Genomic DNA, 23,391 nt, shown 5'->3' on the forward strand with positions numbered 1-23,391 from the left:
ACATATCGCTGCGACAAGTTCGGTGTGCAGTCATTATGCGGGAAAGAAAAAAAATCTAATTTTGACCGCAACATTCAAGAGTGCGATCATTATGTGAGTGCGATCATTATGTGAGTAAGTACAGTATAGTACTTTCAAATGTTGTCAAGCAGTCACCCAAGGCGGTAAAGCCTCACCACCTAATCAGAACCACAGCGCAGCTGGGACTTCAAACTTTCGTTTTCAGCTCGCTTCGGCGCTTCCGAAGCAGCCAACGCGGCCGCTGTGTCCATGTGATCCCTCATGCTACATCATGCCGACAGTGGTGCCAGCTTGTCTAGTGGTGGAGCTCGCCGGCAATATTGTATGGGACGTACTAGTTAAAGTTGTGTGCGCATGTCATATTTGTGCTATGTGGCGATGTATTGTATATTTCCGCATAGTGTCGATGGAAGTCCGTCGTTGACAGCAGAGGCAACATGGATTTGTAGCAAACATCTTGTGGGAAACTGAAAAAATGACTTTAGCTAACACGTATCGTATGTGTCGGCGATTTTTCCGGCGGCACATACGATGTCGTTTCCAATGACCTCTTCAGCGTCACTTACATGACTAAGCAGACGCTGCCCTTTCACCGCATTGCAACCATGAAAATAATCGTCAAGCGCACCGAACTTCTTAAAGGCAAATAGAAGTGTGTACATCATCCTTCGAATAAAACGTCCACACACACACACACACAGGCACACACCGCGCGCGGTACAAAATGTGCCCAAACACGCGCAGTCAAAGAGGCAATCAAGGCGGTGTGAATGGGAGATAGGAAATCTACACCCGTTAGTTGAATTTTGCCCCGCATGCGGCACTCTCACGCTGGCGGCGTTCTTGTCTATAAGCCTCGCGAGACGGTCTCGCACTAGAGTTCCTCACTATAACACCTAGAGGGAAATCTGGCGCCACCGCCTGTGGGAGTTTCCTAAGTGGCGCTGTGCTGTCATGGGAATGATGGTATATGTGTCTGCGAGGCTTGTGTTAACTGGTGTTGTAAGAGGCTCTGTCTAAAACGTGGATATGGCTACACATTAACGCATTCTTAAAGTTAAAATCTTTATAAAATGTTTCCATTCCCACATATGGCATCTTCCAGTGAAGTTTACTCACCTGGCAATGCATAACCAAGCGAGGAAAAGCAAGAACAGATGACAAACTGTTCCAAAGCGAGCGCGAATCTTGTCGTCTGTCCTCCAACTTTAGTGGCCCGCTGATACTTTTTACATTTCATATAATTGTACATGCAATAACGAGTTCTCATTGTTAAACGAAACATGTTTTTGTGTAATAATAAAGCTAAAACAGCTTTTTACGTGCTGTTTTAGAAGAAAATTAATCATTGTGACAGACGGAACGGTGCTTGCCTGGCTCTCCGAGAACGATGCCAATCTGAAGTCACAATATACTGGCATTCCCATGCATACCACACCGCAGCAGCTCCAGATTTTTCTCTAGGTAATATAGTGAGAAACTCTATGGTCTCGCAGCAGCATGGATCGGCGCACGTGCAGAACATCCGCGCTACTTGCTGATCCTGAGCCAAAGAGGAAGAGCCTTCTCCTTTTTGTGCCCAAGTAACCTCGCCGTTAGATGGCGCTAGCAGAGCAACACTCGTGCCATATCACGTACTACCCTGCAAGCACACCGACGGCCGCCTGAAGCTGCGCGGCGAAGCCGGATTACAGAAGACGGGAGCTAAGCGGGAAAACAACTATCAGGGGACGCGTGACAGTCACGCATCGCCACAGAGCGACCCACAAATTAAGTACTGCCATTATTGTTACGAAGCACTACCAGAAACGCAGCTGAGTACAGTACGGAAGATGACACTTGCTGATTTTGGGCGGACTGTCTTTTATTTTGTATGCATATGCAGCTGAATGTGTTGTAAATTGCCTTCCTCTTAACATTTTGGTGGAGGTTGTGCATTCTTCAAGAGGTGATACGGATTTACGCAGTGGGGGCTATTTGGATGCATCTGCAATGCCAGCTGAAGGCGAGAATACTTGGGACACGTCGCCACCCATACCCACAGTCATCCTGGCACAACTGCACGACCCAGGAACCTTTTCCAGCACCGACAACACCGATTAAGATTGGTTTCAACTGTACCAATATGTGAGCACCAGCAACTACTGGAACCAGACTGTCATGCTAGCTAACCTTATATTTTACCTCCCGGCAACAACATACATCTCGTTTGAGAGCCACGAGGAGGAACACCGCAACAGGGATGTGTGTGAACAAAAGTTCAAGGATTTGTTCGACAAGCCTGTAGGCCACACAGAAAGCCCTTGCATGCCGAGTTCAGACTTGCACACTAGGTGCAAATATGACATACATTCAGGACGTGCTTGCACTTTGTTACAAGGTTAACAATAAGATGCCAGAATCTGGAAAAGTCGCACACATCCTCAAAGCAATTGCAGATGACACGTCTACTCATCTCATATTTAAAAACTTGTAGTGGCGCGACTATCACCTCCAGAGCCGGTGAAGAAGAGGGCAGTTCACGTGCATGTAGCGCAAGAAAAGAACACGCTAGCATACTCGACCTGAGCAGCTGTGGTAGCAGCCACTCAAGGGCCTAAATTAACCGTGGCCACGGCAGCTACCTCTTTGCGCTGCCTCCCACAAATTGGTGACCCAGACGACCGAGCCCAGCCATGCCAGTGTCAATGCACCGACTTTACCAAGGTGAAGTTGACGTTGCCTCACGCAGTCCGGCAGATGTCCTGAGGTTGTAGGGTGTCCGGGAGTTCTACATCGACATGCCAGACATCTGGTTCATCCAGCTGGACAGCCACTTCCGTCTCAACAAGGTTCCAGGCTCCAGCTGCCACCCACCGGCCCCAACTTCTATGAGGACTTGCAGGCAGCCGTCCTCGCTCACTACGCGACCTCAAGCGCTCAGTCACAACATCTCTCACCATTTGAACTATCGTGTCATTCCTTGTCTTGTCGTCCCACATTGCCTGCGTCCACCTGTGCCGATCATCAGCATGCGCCAGCCCAGCATCAAACCTCTACTTGGTCCGTGAGCCTCCTCCCCAGCTCAAAGGCAGTTGTGGGACGACTCTTTTCAAGGAATTTACTGGGCCAAGCGTAAGCACTTTCGGCTACTCTACGGCCCGCCGCTCTCCTTCGTTTAACATTCCAACAAGCTATCCGCCTTTTGTTCTGGGGCACCTCACTTATCACCGATTCAGAGACTCTCCCACCAGCTCCACTAGGTGCAGATTTCACTCTCACAAGCATGGCGATGCTACAAGCATAACCTTTACAACGTCTTTAGCGACCACCGCAACCCTGATGCTATCGTCATTTGAGATTTTACCACAGGCAGCAACAGGCAAGCCTTTTCGTGGTCTGTGCTCGCACCTTCCGCGGATGCATGGTCTACCGAAGTTTGGCAGGAGCAGCTCTGCCATCTGATTTCCTCAGCTTGAGAATCACTTCTATGTCAGCAACGTGAGTGACCAACACTTTTGTTATCTCCATGCAAGTCACAAGCTGCCGGACGGTTTTCTTTCGGAGTTCCGCCTTCTGCCAGGCCCGGGCATCTATGAGAACCTGCAGCAGGTCGTGATTTCGCACCACAGCATCACTTTTGCTGCTTCTCGCTCAACACCTACGCTGCTGGTGCAGCCTGTTACATATCTCACGGATTGTGGAACCGGACACTACCAACGACTGTCACTACCAATGACACTACGAACACACTGCCACCATTGCATGCCATTCGACGACACTGTCTTCGGCGTTGTTCACCTCAACGTCCTGAACTCTTGGCATGCGCCAAGAACCGGCCAATGCATCTCAACTCTGCTTGCCGAGTTGCACCAAACTGGGCGCGCAGACATCAACAACACGAGAGGACATTCTCAATGCACAAGACAGTGTGCCCTGTGTCACTTACACAAGACAGTGCGCCTTGTCGTGCACCTTTTGAACATGTTTCAGTCAGGCTTCACCCTAGGAGGGGGGCCCTGTAGCGGTGCAACTATGGCTTCCAGAGCCGGTGAAGGAGAGGATGGCTCACATGCATGTAGCGCCAGAAAAGAACATGCTAGTGCGCTTGACTTGAGCGGCCGCAGTAGCTGCTGCTCCCGAGATGCATGGCTAGTCAACCTAAGTAAACCATGGCCCCGCAGCTACCTCTTCGCACCACCTCCCGCAAGCTCTTTGACAATGCAGCACATCATTGCTGAATGCCACCACTTCGAAGAAGCCAGAAGCCATGGCATTACTCACCGCTTTTCTTGTCTTCCTAACTGCAACTACCTGTGAGGACCTCTGTCTCCCACCAGTTCCTGCTGCATCCGACAGTATTGTGTGCATTGTCTGCTGGAAGATTGAAACTACCTCTCCAGTTCTTTCTCAGGTTCACGCTTCAGACAATTCCCATGCTACAATATCCCTTATCTTGACTATTGTACAGTAATCCCTCATTATAACGAAATCGCTTTACTCGAAGTATCACTTTATTTGAAATTTCTTCCGGTCCCGACCAAAATGCATGCATTTTAAGCCGCATTACTCGGAGCGCACGAGGAGCTTTACCAACTTAGTGTAAAGTGGCGAGTGGAGGTGGCGGTGACCCTTTTACACGTGCAGTGTCAAATTAACACTGCAGACGAATTAGTGTCACAGCACAGTCTACTCTTAAAGGGCGCCCCAAATTAGTATGCCAGCACTGATTACAGCTCAGTTCTAGTATATGAAGGCCTGGAAAATATTTTTTATCAATAGAATTTCTGTTGAATGGAATCAAGTACTTCTGTTGTGATAGCAATCTGCCTTTTGCATGCTCCAAGTGCGCATGCACTGTACCCTGGCAGAGAGCACCGGAAACATTTTGTACGGCGTCGGTGGTTCATGCAGCATTAATAAAGGGAAAATGAGACATCCACCCAATTGTAGCAATTGCTACAAAGGAAACCCATACGGATTCCTTTGATAAGCTTGAGCAGGCTACACTCTTGAAAACTTTTGCACCCTTTGGGGCTTATCTTGTCCCACAATAATAATCGCATATCTTGTGCACCTTTCACTTCTTTAACACTGTGTGCTCGGTACTTTCTGGCCATGAATGACATGCTCGTTATCAGTGTGACAGAGCATTCTTGACAGGAAAGGATGCTATGACACTATATCAGACTTAGTGAGTTTGTCTTTACAGATATGCCATAGGCACAAGGTCCTAGATGCCACAGCTTATCTGCTGGAGAAGACTGGTGATGTTCAAGGAGCTCTGACCATACTGCTGCAGGTAAGCTTACCCTCCTTGATTTTCCCAGCTGGTAAAGACAAAGAACTTAAATGCTTTTGGCCTACAAAAATTTCATCCCAAAGGGTATGGTTCAACAGTGTTATTGCAGCAGATGTGGGCTGATTCGAGGCCTCTTGTGGCAATATTGAAATTGAAAAAAAAAGTTTTAGCTGGTAATTTTTTCTGGCTGATGACAAAAATGCTATGTGAATTTTTTTTTTACATTGCAGCGTGCGAGAAGGAGAAACAATGGGTTTTTTTTGTTAGTTAGCTAAGGGGAAATAGTAAACGGGTATTTTTCACTTCGCATGTAGGAGGAAAGGGGGAGGAAGTGTAGAAGCATAAACTTGCCTAAAGTAGTACATTTTTGCTGATAGCTTTTGTAGCAATTGAGTATGGTCTGTTTCTGCCTAATTCTTTGTGCTGCTCATGTAGGTAGCCTTTTCTAGAGTAATCAAGCTTGTGGAGCATCAAATCTCCTATGGAACGAAGAACACAGTTGTATGAACATCCCTCCTCCTATACAATTTCGGCAATACAAGGGATAGTTCCTAATGAGCATACAGAGTAATCAAAGTTCAACTCGCCATGCAACCTAGCAAATGTTCACCCATCCAGGGCACTCAAATGATTCATAGCTACGCCTGAGCAATGCGACGTATGAGAGACAAAGGAATGGAAAGGACATCTTTTGTTTTTCATCTTTTGTATGTGTATTGTCACACTGCCCAGGCATGGCTATGAATGCACACCAACCTTTCAGTTATTAATGCGTTAGCATTAGAGTGCTCATGCGAACGAAAACCTGTCTTTCAACTTGTGTATTGCAAAAGAGGGGAGAAGAAACAGACGCTGGTGGAAGGGAGGAAGCACCTGACGTCCACCTTTTTTGTGTCTGTGGTCTTTATTGCGCTAATTTACTTGTTGAGTTATGCAAAACCAACTTGCCCAACAATCAACTCTTCTAGATAACAAGAGGAGAGGGGAGAAAGTGCGCATCATATGTCATCTTCTCCAAACTCGGGGGAGCCGCCAGGTATGGAGCCAATGAACAAGATGAGGGGGTGGGGGCACAGCACGCTGGAATGTGGCCCATGCAGTTGGTGCTCGGCCGTCAGTAGATACACTTTGCTCCCAAGCAAGTCTGAGCACGTGTCACGCGTTCAGATAGTCGCGTTACTGGCCGCATTTAGTCCGTGTGCTGTACAGTTAAAGATAATGATAGGCCCCGCACATTCTACAAGTGGTACGAGTGATCTTGTACAAGAGCGTCGACAAAAGAATGCCGAGGCTATGTGATGAAGAATTTAGCATGTCTTATATTATTGCACACAAAACAGGAATGCACAAAAGGGGGAAAATTGGGGAAAGCTGATGCTAACTCATCACTATCACATGAATCCCATTCACCACCCTCAAATTTTTCTCTAGTGGTGTAGTCGAAAGTCATTTAGAATCCTGTGAATGGAAGCGCGTCCAAGTGATTGTGTTCACCGACGTTGCTCTCCAAAGCTGAACTTCCTAGGGTTTGAAGAGCAACGACATGAAGCCAAATAGGAGGAAGTTTTGTACCCAAGATATCCCCCAGGTGGGGCTTGCATCGGAACACTTGGGCCATCTCTCGACGCAGCTGCATACTACAACACAGACTTCCACAATTGCGTATATGTTACATGGGGAAGCTGAATGTCAGGAGATGTGAGAACAGTGCGGGGAAGATAAACATCAAAGGACATGAGACATGAAACCCAACCTTACATGGCTACAACAAAAATATGTTGCAGAAGCTAATACTAGAGGTTGATAACTTTCAAAGTGCTTTTGGAGAATGCAGGTGCCCAAGTGCCTACTGCACAGATTCCTTGGTGTGAATCAGCTAGCACAAACCAAAGTTTTATTGCTTCACCAACACTCTGCTAGAAAAGCCAGACTCTGCTATTAACAAAAGACCAGTGATATGCTAAGGGTAGTGGCAGTTAGTAACATACCCTTCAAAGCGCTTTCGTAAAATGCAAGTGTTCAAGTGCCTACTGCACAAATGAACCTTACGGACAATGCACGCAACATCTTCCTTGGAATTGACAAAGCCAACTTCCAGAAGCCTCGTGCGACGTACATGCTGCATCTGTGCGCTTCATCCTTGCTTTGGCATGACTTAAATAGCACCAAAGCTTTATTGCCTCACCAACAGTAAGCGTGTAGCGAATCGGCTTGTCTACTGAAATGTTCTATTCAGTAGTATAGAGCATGTGCATCACTTGCCGCATGCAGCAGCACCACCAGAACTTACTGCTCATCGTTTTCATCACCATGCCACTCAGTTAGCAACGCCAAACTTGGCTTGGCTGGTCTTGGTGTGGCATTTTTTGCGAAACAATGGTGAACGAGGTGTTCTTTTGCGAAACTGTGGTGGAACTCGACATGGTGCAAACAAAAAGCCAAAGTAAACTGTATGAGACAGCACTAGCTAGATATTTTTTTCCTGTGGTGCCTAAGGTGCTTGTCCTGCATTAAAGAGACTACGAACTCGTTACTTACTTATGTCGCTGGCATTTCTGCCAGTTTTCAGCAAGGCACAACCATGAATGAGAGGGTCATTGCCTGCTGACATAAATGATGCCTGCATGCCTTCACTTGTTTTCTGGACCCCAAACGTCCTCAAGCTGCTCTTTTGTAGCTTCTTGTCTGGCATCCATTCCCGAACCGACTGGGATGAATAAAGCGCTTATTCACTCATCTTGCAGGAAAGTTTAGATTTAACATAAACACCAGGAGTGAAGTTAGTAACCCTAGACATGTTTGCTGCCTTATATGACAAAAAGGTGTTTTCGTACAGCCATGCAATGCAGCAAGACTCGCATGAGAAAAAGCAGGCAAGTGTAGTTCAGGACAGCAGCAAGAAAGCTTAATTTCTGCTAGTCAGCTTTTTTTGAACACCCTGGACTGGCGAAAGTGCTCCAGCCACCGTGGTGAGTGTTAGGGTGTGTTCAATGCGAACAACTTACTGCAGCCTGTTCTATCACTCGAACAGCTGATTTCTGGACCTTGGCATCACTGCACATTGGGTCAACCATAACTGGATGCATCAATCGACAACACTACAGTTATAGACACATGTCCAAATGGCATACAGCAGATCAGTGTACCCAAGAGGTTTTGCAGACAGCTTTAGAATGGGGAATTTATAAAAAACCTGGTGGCTGTCTATACAGACATGCGCAACATCTTCCTTGGAATTAACAAAGCCAACTTCCAGAAGCCTCATATGGCGTACATGCTGCAACTGTGCATTCATGATTCATGAGGCGTTTTACAGCACTGGCTTGGTCGTTAGCTGTTCGTTGGCATACTGTATGTCATTTTAAGCACAGCTCGAACCACCAGTCAATCCTTTAAAAGCATGTGGCAGATCTTGAATGACACTCCAGACATTTCATGAGAAGCCAACAACCACTGACACGAAGGACAACATAGGGGAAATTACTTGTGCTTAATAAATGAAATAAAGAAACGATAAATTACTTGAAATTAAAGTGGACGAAAAAACAACTTGCCGCAGGTGGGAACCGAACCCACAACCTTCGGTTGTGGGTTCGGTTTTCCCCGATTTCATCACCAACGGGTGTAGGTTTCCGCTGCTGCTTCCCTTCAAGATCGCGCAACGCGTTCAGTTCGCGCTGTGCGCGAAACGTCTCTTGTTTGTGACGGCGCCTCTTCTGATGACCGGAAATTATTATTGTGTTGTTAACTGTCACGACAGCAATGTAAACACGAAATGGTTGATGCCACTAGTGAAATTCTGCCGATTCACAAGAAAATGGGACGAAAAAAGCAGACGACAGACATGGATTAGTGCGGTGCGCCGAACGAAGTAAACAAATGGCAAACGAAGCGAGCTCGTTCATCGATCACTCCTGAGTGTATGACGGTTTTTATATGTAACCCACATGAATTTAATAATTACTCAGTATATAATCCTTTTATTCATACAAAAACTTTCAGTTGTTCGACCAACGCTTGTCCTGTCTTCTTTCTCATGTTTCGTACATTTGTGTGTGCGCTGCCCAAGAATGGAAACCACTTTTGTTATATGCGCTAGCAGTGGCCGAAGTTCACGCGTGCCGAGAAATTGAATATGTGCACGATGCATTGAACATGACCAGAGTTCATTCCTGCATCACCACTGCACCGATCGATCGAGTTACTGGACGATACACGCCCGCGTCTTGGTTGCGCTGGCATTGCTGAAGCAGAAATGATTACTAATTAATACTTTCAACTTCCACCTCTTGAGCACTGTTAAAAAATGGCCAAGCTATTTACATTGCTCCCTCTATCCTATATTGTAGGGGACGTACTAGTTGAAGTTGTGTTTGCATGTTGTACTTGTGCTATGCCGCGATATATTTTGTTTATTTCCGCACAGTGTCGATGGAAGTCCGTTGTCGCCATCAGAGACACCACAGATTTGTAGCAAACATTTTGTGAGAAACTGCAAAAATTACTGTAGCTCGTATGTGCTAATGTTTTTTCTGGCGGCACATACGATGTCGTTTCCAATTACCTGCTCAGCGTCACTTACATGGCTAAGCAGACGCTGCCCTTTCGCTGCATTGCAGCCATAAAAATAATCGTCAAGCGTACCAATTTTCTTGAAGGCAAATAGAAGCGTGTACAGTCTGTTTCACACTTAGGGGAAAACTCTGAACGTATTGCGTCGCGATGCGGCAGGCAATGGAGTCGTGCGGCGGCAGCAGCTCGAGCAGGCGCAGACGGTCGAGGAGCAGAGTCGGGATCTGCGTCGCCTGCTACGGCGGGGCGCGCTGGCCGCATTGTCGGGAAGCGTGCTGGCAGTGCACCGATTTCATCGTTACTTCGGGAACTGAGCTGATATTCTTTACTAAACGTTGTGCGACGCCAAACTCTGAGCCCTTCATTGGCGATATTGGAGTTCCCCAAACTTCTTTTGACAGCATGCTTCGTTTGTTATTTCGAAAGGCCGGGGTACTGAGCGTGTGCACGTATATTTCTTCACTGTGTGTGCTACCGTAATACACAGTGACAAGACGCAGCAAGATGTGCGCGCAATGTGCTCAGTCTTTATTTGACTCGAAAGGAAAACAAAGCACTCAACAATGATAACTATGGGGGTCAAACACGATGAAACAAACGGATACGATTAAAGGAATGTTTTAGGTTAAGACAATGAGCTGGAACTGATTTTTCTCGACAATCATTCACTACACCAGACAGACCCTGCCCGCCGGCGGGGAATTGGACACGTCACGCTCCGAACTTCAGTTAGTATATCGTCATGTCCCCAGCGGTAGTGATGACAGCACTTATCCTGGAAGGCAGTGAAGTGTAGAGTGACTTGATCAGGGATATGTTCATTCGCAGCACGTCTCAGTTGCTGACAATGGTGGATCGAAGCCTATCCTTGGGTGACTGATAGATGGGATGGTGCACCAGCGATACTTTCAACGAGCCCCAGACATTAATTTTAAATGATGTTGGCACCCGGGGATTGAGGCGGCCACTCCGAGAGAGTGATGGCGCACTCTTCCAGCTGTTCTTCCACAACACGAGCAGTGTGGATCGGTGGCCTATCGTGTTAGAATATATAGTCACCTTCCAGGAATGGGCCGTCAAGAATGTATGGAATCAGTACGTCGTCTATGACTGACCTGCACCTTTCAGCGATGAACTTACCTTCGAGCAAGGTTTGGGTACAGACTAGTTGGTATTCCATGGTATCAATCATCACTTATAGTGCATACATAGACGAGGGACAAGAAAAGGACGACGAAGACAAGTGCTGACTTCCAACTGCGGGGCAATTGCCCTGCGGGGCAGTTGGAAGTTAGCGCTTGTCTTCGTCGTCCTTTTTTTGTCGCTCGTCTATGTATGTGCTGTAAGTGATGATTGATACCTTACCTTCGAGGCGTTTCAGTGGGCGTCGCACAATGCTTAGTAAAAAATACCAGCTCATTTCATGCAGTAACGATGAGATCGGCGCACTGCAACTGACAGTAGAATGCTTCCCGACAATGAGGCCAGCTCGCACTGCCGTAGGAGACGACGCCGTTCAAGACCCCGCCCCTCAAGCACCTGCGCGAGTTGCTGCCACCGCCTGACTCAAGTGCTCGCCGCATCACGATGCAATGCGCTCCAAGTTTTCCCTTAAGTGTGACACATACTGTATATCGTCTTTTGAATAAAACGTCCACGCACACACATGTAGGCACACACCGCGCGTGGTACGAAACATGCCCAGACACGCGTAGTGCAAGAGGCAATCAAGGCGGTGCGAACTAGAGATGGGAGAGGCGTACCACCCGCTAGTTGAACTTTGCCCCGCATGCGGCGCTCTCAATGCCGGCGCATGACGGGGCTATAATGCTAAAGTGAGGGAAGCTCGCAGTAAAAATGAGTATGAAGAACGGCTGAGGAATATGGAAGAAAGTGAATGGGCTGGGAGAGTGTTCAGGTATCTGTACAGGCAAAACATTGATTCACAGTGGAGGAAAAGAACTAGGAAGCTTACCAGCAAGTATGCGGCCTGTGGGGTGGGCAACACAGCAACAAGGAAGGTCAAGCGGAAAGTCAGAGAGGCTGAATTGATCTCATGGGTGGCGGCAATGGAAAAGAAACCTGCCATGAGTAACTACTTAAGAGGAAAAAACGAAATCAGGAAAGAAACCATTTATGATAACTCAAAGGGAAGCTCATTACTTTTCGAAGCGAGATCGGGATGTCTTAGAACACGCACCTATAAAGCGAGATATAAGAAGGAACAAGAAGCATGTGCTTGCTGCTGTAAAGCTAGGGAAACGATGGAGCATATTTTATTAGAATGTGAAGACGTCTACCCAGCGGTCGATTTAGGCACCACTGACCTCCTTGAAGCCCTTGGGTTCAGCTGGGGCAGTGGTAAAGCAAACAGATCCGCAATAGACATTAGTAAGAGGCGATTGGAGGATTGGTGGAAGAAAAGTAGGGAAACGACAAAAGATGGAGACGTACAAAAGCACAGTTCGCAATAGGGGATCAGAAAGTTTGGACGTGGTAGTTGATAGTGTTTTTTTTTTCTTTTTTTATTGGTTAACCTAGGTAGGATATTAGGCAGCATAGTAGCAAGAGCTTGGTGGCGCAACCCACCGCCCCGTTCCAAAGCGGACGCTCATAACATCCATCCATCCATCCAGCAGCGCCGCTCGTGGTGCCGTTCTTGTCTATGGCGCATCAGCGTGGGCTTGGCAAACTTAGCATTTTAGAAACAATGGTGCAGTCGAACCCACTTATAACAATACTGGTTTTAACAATATATAAGATATAACAATCAGCAGTTGCGGCACTGTGAACTTTTGTGTGTGTCCTATGGTAAAAAAACTGCCTTTTTCAGTGCTGCGTTATCAGTTATAACAAACAAAACGAAAAAAATGGCCACCCTTCCACTGCTGTGAAGAGGGGTGCAAGCGAAGCTCGAAATCCGCGGCTCTTCATTGTTGTAACGCCTCAGCTTCCCAACACCGACGCCGACACAAGTGAGGCAATACAAGGCTTGAAAAAGCAAATTCCTAGAAAAAAAGATGTGATATGCCGCACCTGCTTGCATGCTGCATAGCACAACTTCATCACACCCACGCATGCCTCTCTCCCTTTTACGTCAATGCTGTCAACTCATGGCAGCTCAGACACATATTTTTTTTTTTATCTTGTCACAGACACCCAATAGTGACATGCAATTGTTATAGCCAATAATGCAGCATGGGAATATTGTAGTAAATGGTTTCTTTTACCATAGACCAGACACAAAAGTTGATGGTTGAAGCTTCTCATTGTTTCGTCTGAGTACTTGTACAGTGATAATGCTATAATTGGAGCCCACTTATACTTCTGCATAAGTGGGTTCCACTTATGCAGACTGTACTTCTTTCTCCCAAATTAAAATCTTTCGATGTTTTTCCCTTCTGCTTTTTTCGTACAACCCGGTTGTAATAATGGCTCACGAATATTGTTTTAAGTGGGTTGTACTGTCTAAAATAAAAAGCCAGCGCATGTGCATATGTGTTCTGCTTCATACAAGCATTTACACGGAACTGGAAAACCCCACAGTGTGCGAGAGACACCAGCACATGTTGTTGGTTGCCCTCCCGTGTTTACACTGCTTTCTTTGTGCTATGAACTTTTGTGATTTACCTGGGCTCTCTACCTTACTTGCCATGTGACATTACACAGTGCTAAATCGTAATGTACTAGCCAGTAGTGAGCAAGGTTATGAGGTGTCGCATCCATTTTGAACAGCAGAGACTTGTATGTGATGCCTATCTCTAAGCACAAGCGTGCTGGAGGGCAGGACCTGCATAAGGACTGTGGGATTCTCACCCGTGCTCTTGGGACAAAGGAACGACAACACATTAGTGCAAACAATCACAAGGGCATTTATTGCACCTTTCATAGACCAATGCCTGCTAGCCGAGTTGCTATCCACAAAACATGCCGATGGGCGCGCGACAAATCGCGGAAGTCTGACTCACCGCGACCGGATAACGAGCGAATATGTTCGCCCCATGCTAGACACCACCGCCTGGTCGTTCACGCGAACGGTGGCATGTTCGAACGAGGCCTCGCGAGATGGTCTCGCAGAAGCATGGATCGGCGCACGCGGAGAACGTTCGCGCCGCTTAACGATCCCGAGCCAAAGAGGAAGCGCCTTCTCCTTTCCGCGCTAAGGAACCCCGCTGTTAGGTGGCGTTAGCAGAGCCACACTCGCGCCATCTCTCGCGATGCGCTTCAACCACACCGACTGCCGCGGGCATCAAGCCACGCGGCGAAGCCGGATTACAGGAGATGGGAGCTATGCGGGAAAACAACATATCAGGGGACGCGTGAGAGTCACGCATCCCCACAGGACCGTGTGTAGCTCAGACAAAGGGACATGCTAGTCGGCATGTATGAGTTTTCTCATTGTATGCGGGGACTTGGACACCACAAGTTCTTCTGGTCCTGTGTCAGAGCTACATGCCCTGACACAGTGTAAGGAAGCTTTTTGCTATGCTTATGAACAAATGGAATGAGAAGCTGCAATGGTGGAATTATTTCAAGAAAGTTTTGTCCTCAAAAAACTTGCCTGTGCTTGGAAAGTATCACTCAGAAGTTGCTTTTCTTTCTCCCTCTCTCAACTTAGTCTTTGAATTTTGGAGACACAGATATTTTGTGTAAATTCTTTTCTCTTTTTCATATTTCTTCATAGTGTTGCACATATTGTTTCCCTACTTGTGCCAAACCTGCAATGTATTTACTAAATGCCATCGTGGTTCAGTTCCTGGACACGCAGCTGCAGGCATGTGCCCAGCAGGGCCCCATGCGAGAGCAGCTGCTGCAAGGGGCGCGTACGCGACTGCAGGCAGCGGTGGAGCTGTGCCAGCGCAGCTGCCCATTCCTGAGTGCAGCCGAGCGGGAGGCCCTCTGGTTTCCTGTGCTCGAGAGGGTCATGGCACCCCAGCGTCAGCTACGCTCAGCACTGGGCGCCGACAAAGGTATTAAGGCCATTCTATAAACAACATGTTTGCAGGGCCTGAATTTTTCGTGTGGTTTTATATTGCGAGACTTCCTTTTTCCTTTAAAGTGTCTCATGTGTTCATGTGCTTCGAAAAAAATACCTATAGTAAATGAAGAGCGAGAGACAAAGTGTTCCTCGAGGAATGCAAAAGTGAAAATGAAATACAAGGTGGCACATGACGTCTCCAGCTTGGGAGACGGCAGCGGGTGGCTACACCATCACCCTAGGATATTGAGATAGCTACCACTCGTATCCTGTGCTGCCATAGAGTCCACCCACCTGGCCCCATCCTGTGCTACGACGGCTACATCGGGCTCCATTTTATGACACGGCAGCCATCTAATGACAGGTCCTGTGCCACAGGGTTGCCAGGTCCAAAAGTGAAAAGTAGCCAGTACATTGCAGGTGCGTAAATATGGAGCCAAAATGTCGCCAAGCTGCCGCCATGGGCAATCACATAAAGAAAAACATTGCTGGGGCCAAATATGAAACTTGTTCTTTTGGAACGCTTACATGTAGCCCCCCTCGATTGTTTAGAATTGTGTGTTGCAACATGCTGCTCGCTCTCCTTTGCTGGGATCTGCCACCTCCAAATTCCATTCAAAACAAGAATACCTTCTGGTTCAGATGGTTCAGACCATGGTGTGACTCCTTTTGAAAACATGGGTACAAATATAAGCTGCTTCCCCATGTGGTTCCCAATGAAATTGGGAACATGAACACGTCAATACACGACTACAGAAACCAAGAAAAAATTGTGGCAGAACCCATCTCATGATGACTGTTGATGGCAGTGTGTTAGCATTGAATCAATATAGCGACACAAAGTATTGCCACCGTCGAAACATGTTATGTAGGAGGCATATACTGCAGCAGGACTCCACTTTCATGCTTCCCTAAGGACACTCGGTGCCATCTAGTGCTGCCGACACGACTCCTGCGCGTGGCATTCGAAATGCTTGCATGCCAGTACGCGAGACTGCTGAGAAATGTGTCATGTGGCAACTGGGCTCTTCTCTTTCACTTCTTTCTGGGCTCATTGCACCATCTAGTGATGCAGTCAAGAAGTTCACATGTGGCCTCCAAGATGAGAAGCGTGGCTTGCCGGTGCCTTCGAATGCTGAAAATTGTTCCTTCGCTTGCCTCACTCATAATGGCACATATTTACTGACCAGAGTTGGTGAGAGGTTTATTGAAGAGCGGCACATACCCAGTGCATTCGTGGCGCAGCGCGCCAAAGCATTGGCATGAAAGGCGTTCATTGTAAAGCAGCACACATACACAGTGCATTTGTTGCGCAGCCTGCAAATGCATCGGATTGCTGTAGTTGAGGAACCCTTGTGATATGGGTTCGATTTTGATCAGCATCAGAGAAATTTAAGGGATCTTTCTTGTCTTTATAGAGCGGCACATTCCCAGTGGCGCATACCCAGTGACCCTAGCTGAAGTTAAAGACGTTTTTTGCAGAACGTCATGCACCTACTGGCACATCCGCAGTGACCCAGGTTGGCGTCAAAGAGGTTCATTGAAGACCAGCACATACCCAGTGTTCCTGTCGGCATCAGAGGTCCTTCAAACAGCGGTACCTACACAGTTCCGCATCTACAGTAACCCATGTTGGCTTGAAAGGGGTTTGTTGAAGAGCAGCGCATATGTACACATTGCCACATGCTCAGTGACCAAAGTTGGTCAAACAGTTCCTTTCAAATCCTGTTTCTTCAGCACAGCAGTCCGTTGTGCTACCCATTCGAACATGGACTATCCAGTGGCCCACGTAGGCTGGAGACGGTTAGATAAAGCATACATAGTTAGATGCAAACATAAATAGTTGGGCCCTGGAAAGTGCGCGAAGTACCATATTTTCCAGTGTATACACCGTTTCTTTATGGGCGCCACCATGTTGCTACGCAGTGGCGCCATCTATGGGCAGTCGGCATGCTGGCTTGGGTGAGGGCTCTGTCTTGCATGGCAGGTATACGCTTGGCCATAGTTTCTGGCGTTTGTTTTCACACTCGTGCGGTCTATTTAATATGACGTATGTCTTCTACATGGTAAAGGTTCTGTGAGATGTGCTGAAGTGGTTTAAGTCGGCATGGGCGGAGTTCTTGCTGGCGTTGAGGCAGACGGAGCATGCAGCGCGATGTGTGCGCGCATATTTGAGCCTACAATCAGCCTCGGAGATCAATTGTGTATTTCTAAATGTTCCATTCACGAATGTCACCTTATAGCAGTATTCTTATTTGGTTCTAAGGTGCGGTTTAAGAGCCATGAAACATATGCGACGATCGTAACAGCGTGGGTACCATTCTGCTACGATAGGAGCTGTGCTGGTATACTTTGACAAGTGTTCAAACTGTTAGCTGCAGATTACATTGCGTGACTACTTGGTTCCGTGGATGAGGTTTGCACCCATGAATAAAATAGTTTTGGTTAATACTAACACCATACCTTACAGTGTGAATTAAGCTTGTCCAGCAAAGCGACCGTTTTCAAACTGCGCAATGAATGCAGTGATAGCAGTGAAGCAGTGATAGGTGCTGGATTACAGATGTCTTTGTTCTATATAGCGCATGGTCCGAGCATACGGCATCAATGTTTATAGATCTGTAAACATTGTGCTGCGTGACTGTGCGAGGTCGTATTGCAGCGTTAGCCCGTTTTCTCTATCTTTTTCGAGAAAGAGGTTAATAACCAAAATTTTTTTTCCGTTGTGTTCATTCCTTTCTCTACAACGCACTCACATGTATTACGGAGATTTTGTTCTAAAAAATAGCCATCATATTCTCTTTATGCGGTCCCTCTCATATATTATGGCTTTACAGGTCAAAAAGGCAATGCCGAAGCACATAGCTTATATATGTATCATGCTCGTTCACCAACTGCAGTGATAGCTGTGTTGAGCAGCACCATCGGCCTCATGCAGGAAGTGTAGACATGTAGTGATTTCAAGCCTACTAGACTTGAAATGCGTGAGAACGATGCCAGCATATCACAAATATTTGATAGCGCCTGCCGCTTAAATGTTTCGTAGGTGCCATAGGTTGGCCGTACGTACACGAGCATGCGCTCTTATGTTTTAGTCCCTACGACAAGCGATCAGAGAGTGAGCAGATTTACCATTTCATGCTGGTAATACAGAGACACTGGTTCTCTTCATTGAAATAAAACCAATATAAGCAAAATAGTTCACAACGCATACGCACACCACGGCTGATAATGCACGTCACATGTTTGCACCCTCAAGAGGTATTTCCGCGTACTAAAGCTACCGATGCACCAAAAGGCTTTCCTGACAATCTTATATGAATGGACATTGTGTAAATTTCAGAAAGAATGACCTAGACCTTTTCGAAATCATTCCGCAGCACACGACAGCAATACTTTCAAGCAGTGCTGCGCCGGATCGCACAAGCCAGAGAGGAGGAAAGGCATGCTGCGCGCCCTTTTCGCCTCACCTGATGAGAAGGTCTATAAGTCGCAGTTCTTTTCTTAATTTTTCGGCGGTGCGTCTTGTAGAAGGTGTGACTTGTGTGTGTGTGTGTGTGTGTATATATATATATATATATAACTGTCGTCAAAATTGGATTGGATGCTATGGCTACGCGAAACACGCTGGGTTGACTTCCTCTGGCAGTTGTTACAGGTTGTATGTGTGCTATGAAGGTACCGGGTTCTTCTCGTGATCGAGTTGCCGAGCGCCTTGCGATAAGGACGGAGCAGCAACACAAGTGGCGGCAGGCCAGCCACGAGTCGACTGACTCCGAAGTCGTCGCATCTGCAGATCAATTTCAAGAAACGACAAGCGCCGCTCTGTAAACTACGGAGTTGCTACCAGAGTACAAGCCGCCACCTCCCTCCCTCCTGTGCTGCCTTCTCGCTTTCCTCTCTTGTGCATGATTCGGCTCACCATCGCATGCTTTCACTCATACATACGGCACATGACACGCAGGAACGATGTTATCGTCCTTCGACTTTATACGGAACATCGCGGCGACCATGACTGCAGAAATGTGCCTGGAGTGTCCATATCATTGCTTGTATGTGACCCGCGTTCACGAAGTGAAAAATCACCTTTTTTTTTTTCATCGCTTACAGAATGAAAAGATGCATCTTATACACCTGTGCGACTAATATACGTTTTTTTTTTTTTTTTCTTAAATATTGCTGTTTTGAGGGCACTGCAACTTATCTAAAGATGCAACTTATAGACCGGAAAATACGGTAGCCTAAGGATGCTAATACATTAAAGTGAAAGCCTAACCCAAACCTCCACATTTCGCATGTGTTGCACTACTAATTGTGCCATGGCAGCGGCTGTTCTGTACTATTTGACACCATCAGTCAAAAGGATGTTCAATGCCATGGCCTTGGGTAGTGCTTTCTAACACGGCCATGGTTATATCTCATACACTTAACTAGCCAAGAATGTGGACGTGGGAACAGCCGCCGCTGTAAGACAATTGGTAGTGCAACACACGCGTAATGTGGAGGTTTGGATTAGGCTCCCACCGGTGGCAAGTTTTTTTTTTTTTTTTTTTCGTGTGGCCCCTCACCCGCTTTGGACATTGCAGGCGAAGTGTGTAGATATTGCACTGATGATCCTGTCTGCAAACTATCAAAGGTGATTCATGACACTAAAAGAGCTGAAATTTCAGTAATAAACCCTTCATCTCGAGGGAGACCCATTTCATGACTGGGAGTCAAGAACACAAGCACATATGCTCCTGTATAAGATTGCCAATTAGGGTAAGTAACTTGGTTAAATCATTGACTGCTGATCACCACCACTGGAAGTGCACCATCCTCCCCAAGAAAAAAAGGAAGCAAAAGAAGTTCAGCAGAGTATGATGTTGGGCTAGTTAGTGCATAGATTATGAAGGCTATGTGGCACAAGGTTAAAAACCAACAGAAGAAGCAAAAGGAGACAGAGAAAGTACCTCACTCGCAACTAATTTTATTCCATGAATATGTAGGCACAGAACCTAAATGCGCACAACCATTACATTTGCCGAACTTGTAGGAATGCTGTCAAAATAGTTGTAATAGTTGTAATAGTTGTAATAGTAATAGTTGAAATAGTTGTAAGTAGACAAGTTATCACAAGCCAGAAAAGTTATCAGCAAACCGAATCTAAAATTTGACACACTTTTTTTCAAGTGAAACCGACAGAATACTAATGCAAGAGTCACCTTGTTTCTTTATGTAAAAGGCTTCTTGCAATTACCCACCATGGTTGCTTAGTGGCTATGGCGCGTTGCTAAGTATGAGGTCACAGGATAAAATCCCAGCAGCCGCGGCTGCATTTTGGTGGGCTCAAAATGCAAAAATACTGTGTACCATGCATTGGGTGCACATTAAAGAATCCCAGAATCAGATCGTGGTTTTGGCATGTAAAACTCAGAATTTAATTAATTAATCTAGCAATTATCGAGTCAATGTATCCCAGCTCTTTCCTAGAAGCCACGTGTTATCAAACTGTGGCACGCATCCATACAAGGCATAGTTTAAGAGCAGCTGCGTTCCTGTTCCATTCCTATTTGATACCTGCGGGGGTGTCTGTATGAGCAGGCGTTTGTGGTGCATTGCGACACCACAGACCCGAGCACACATAAGGGTTGGACCCTTCTGCATTTAGTCATGCATGGCTAAGCCGTGTCTGCGGAAAATGGGATCCAGGAGGTTGAGCCAATGCCGGATGTTAGGACCTTTAAGGCCCCTTGGGGGAGGTAACCTACCCCTTTGGCCTCGATGCCACGCAGACCCCAGACTGACTTATCTGGGAGAAATTGGTAGTTGCCTTTTCCTGTCTTCATCTCCAATCTTCGTTTTTCTCTCTCACTTCACATCTCTCCTGTGTTCACTTTGTTTTACTTCAAATCTTTCAGGCAGTAAAGGTTAACCTGATATAGTTTATCCAACCTAGGGTATATTAGGTTATAGTAGCTATGTACAGCTGGCATCTATGTTTCCTTTGGGTCTCATAGCATCCCCTTGTTGGGCTTGGTGGTGGGTGGCTGGCGTAGCTGCGGAAATTAAGTATTTATGGCTTTATTGTTCGCCCCTCCCTCTGCCTGAGGGTGACACACCAAAGAAATGTTGTAGTGCTTTAGCCAGCGCAATAAAACCTTCCCATGATTTGATGTTATTCATAGTCATAACCCTGAAAAGGACGTCAGAATGAGTTCACCCTTCACTGTTGCCAAATGTCTAATCACCACACTAGGTCCATGCTACAAGGTGACAAAAATGGCCAGCGGCCTTCTTCTTGAGGTTCGCAACCAGCATCAACACGAAAAACTCTCAGTCTCGTAGCATTTGGTGATGTACAAATCATGGGAACCCCACACCAATCAATGAACACGTTCAAAGGAGTAATCTCTGTTGAAAATTTCTTGAACTTGACCGAGGAAAAGCTCCTAGAGGGCTGGAAAGAACAGAGCATAACTCAAGTACAACATATAAAGATTAAACGAGACAACAATGCAATTGCCACAGAGCAGCTGATCCTTACAATGGGCTCTAGTATTCTCTCAGAGACCCTCAAAACAGGATATACTAAAATCCGAGTAAGACCATATATCCTGAACCCGTGTAGGTGCTTCAAGTGCCTAAGGTTTGGCCATGGCTCGAAGAGCTGCTGAGGCCAACTGGCATGTGCAATACATGGTGACCATAAACACACTTCTGACATTTGTACTGGCGTGCTTCACTGTCCAAACTGTGACAGTGGCCATGCAGCATATCCTCGATCCTGCCTTTACGTGGAAAATAGACGGACATTGTCACGGGAAAAGTAAAAGAGAACATCTCTTTCCAAGAAGTGCAAAAGTGCATATCCTTTCTTCATACCGCAGGGTATGCTGATGCAGTGCGCAAGGGGGACAGTGTGGCAACAGACTCCGGCACCTGCCCGGCCCATATAGAGTCTGGCCGCGCCTGTGCAACCAACCCCCTTGGCAACAGCAGCCAACTCTGCTTAGCTGTCCATGAAGGATGGCCCATCAAACTAAGGGTTGGTGGGCTCAAAGGCTTTGTCTCTTGAGAAGAGGCCTTCACGGCAAACGAGCCACTCACAATAGCAGATGCCAAGCGCCTCGCAAAAGGCAACAGGCATTACTGTTAGCCAGACAGCACGGCTAGCACTGAAGGACCGCTGCAAGTCTCAGCACCGTGGCATGACCGAAAAGCACTGCATTACGGGGCCCGAAAAAGGCCCTGTATACAAGCTACCCTAACCTTCATCTCTTAGACACACAGCACAAACACCTTTCTTAACATGTATGCTGAAATATACAATGGAATGTTGGGGATCTTCTCTGTCACCTTGTTGATGTTAAAGAACTTGTACATAAGTTTAATCCGAAGGTGTTGTGTGTTCAAGAGACACACCTTAAATCTACCCAGACAAACTTTCTCCTACAATTTGCCATTTACCGCAAAGACTGCAACAATGCTGTTGGTCGTCCAGCGGTGTTGCAATAATAGTAGATAAGGAAATTGCCTCCCAACAATTGCAACTCCAAATGCTCCTTGAGGCAGTTGCAGTCCAAGCTGTGCTGTTTTATAAGTTAGTCACGATTAGTTCCTTATATATCCCTCTTAGTCTCAACAATTGAGAACAGACTTCCAGAATTTTATCGATAAGCTTCCTGAACCCTATATAATTGGTGGAGATTTCAATGTGCATAGCACCCTGTTTGGAGACTCTCGTTGTGATGCAAGAGGGTGCCTAATAGAAAATTTCCTGTTCTTCCCAGGTGCCTTCTTAGTTAACAAGAAGGAACCGACCATCCACAGCCTTGCAGACAGAACCTTTTCCTTGATGGATCTAACCGTAGCATCTAGTGCACTTCTTTCATATCTGGAGTGGAGCGTTATTAGGAACCCATATGAAATTGACCACGTCCCTGTTGTTTTAATCTGTACAAAACTGGATGAATGCTCTCCTGCTGCTCCTAGGTGGAAGGTCGACTGGAAGCAATACAGAAAACTCACGTACTTGACCTGAGATGGTATCTGTATACTTAATATTGATAATGCATTTGCAGATGGATACTTAACAGCATTTGTAGTTGATGCAGCATCAATAGGTATCCCGAAAGAAATGGGTCGCCTTCAAAACATGTTCTCTGGTGGAATGACGAGTGCAGGGAAATGTGCAGAAACCAAACAAGGCTTGGAGTTACCTTCGTAACTCAACAACTACAGAGAACCTCATCACCTTTAAGAGGATAAATTCTTATGGTAGAAGAATGCACCGCCACGCCAAAAGGCACAGCTGGCAAAAATACATCTCTAGTATGAATTCTCATACAGACGAAAGGAAAGCCTGGAACAGTCAGCAAATTACAAGACCGGCAATCTCACCCTCTACCTTTGGTAAATACCCAGGGAGACACACTCGAAGAACAACTCTAGGTGCACAATATATTTTCAGTTCTTCCTACTACTCTGACACATTCCTAAGATATCAGTGACAAGCAGAATGACTGCCTCTTGATAGTAAAAGCACACACGCTGAACC

General features: G+C 46.5%; 1 protein-coding gene across 6 annotated transcripts in view; it reads left to right on the forward strand.

Moving 5' to 3' along the window:
- Vps8 (vacuolar protein sorting 8) overlaps positions 1-23,391 on the forward strand; it is a 972,138-nt gene that overhangs the window by 813,236 nt on the left and 135,511 nt on the right. For 5 of the 6 annotated variants that reach the window (XM_055061192.2, XM_055061196.2, XM_055061193.2 and 2 more), the window contains 2 exons: positions 5,213-5,302; positions 14,628-14,844. In XM_055061192.2, coding sequence (XP_054917167.2) covers positions 5,213-5,302; positions 14,628-14,844 — 307 coding nt within the window. Of the gene's footprint in view, positions 1-5,212; positions 5,303-14,627; positions 14,845-16,334; positions 16,450-23,391 lie in introns of all 6 variants that reach the window. The other variant, XR_008608392.2, reaches the window with a different exon arrangement.

Source organism: Dermacentor andersoni, chromosome 1 (assembly GCF_023375885.2).
Source record: "Dermacentor andersoni chromosome 1, qqDerAnde1_hic_scaffold, whole genome shotgun sequence".
In the NCBI taxonomy this organism is placed as follows: Eukaryota; Metazoa; Arthropoda; class Arachnida; order Ixodida; family Ixodidae; genus Dermacentor; species Dermacentor andersoni.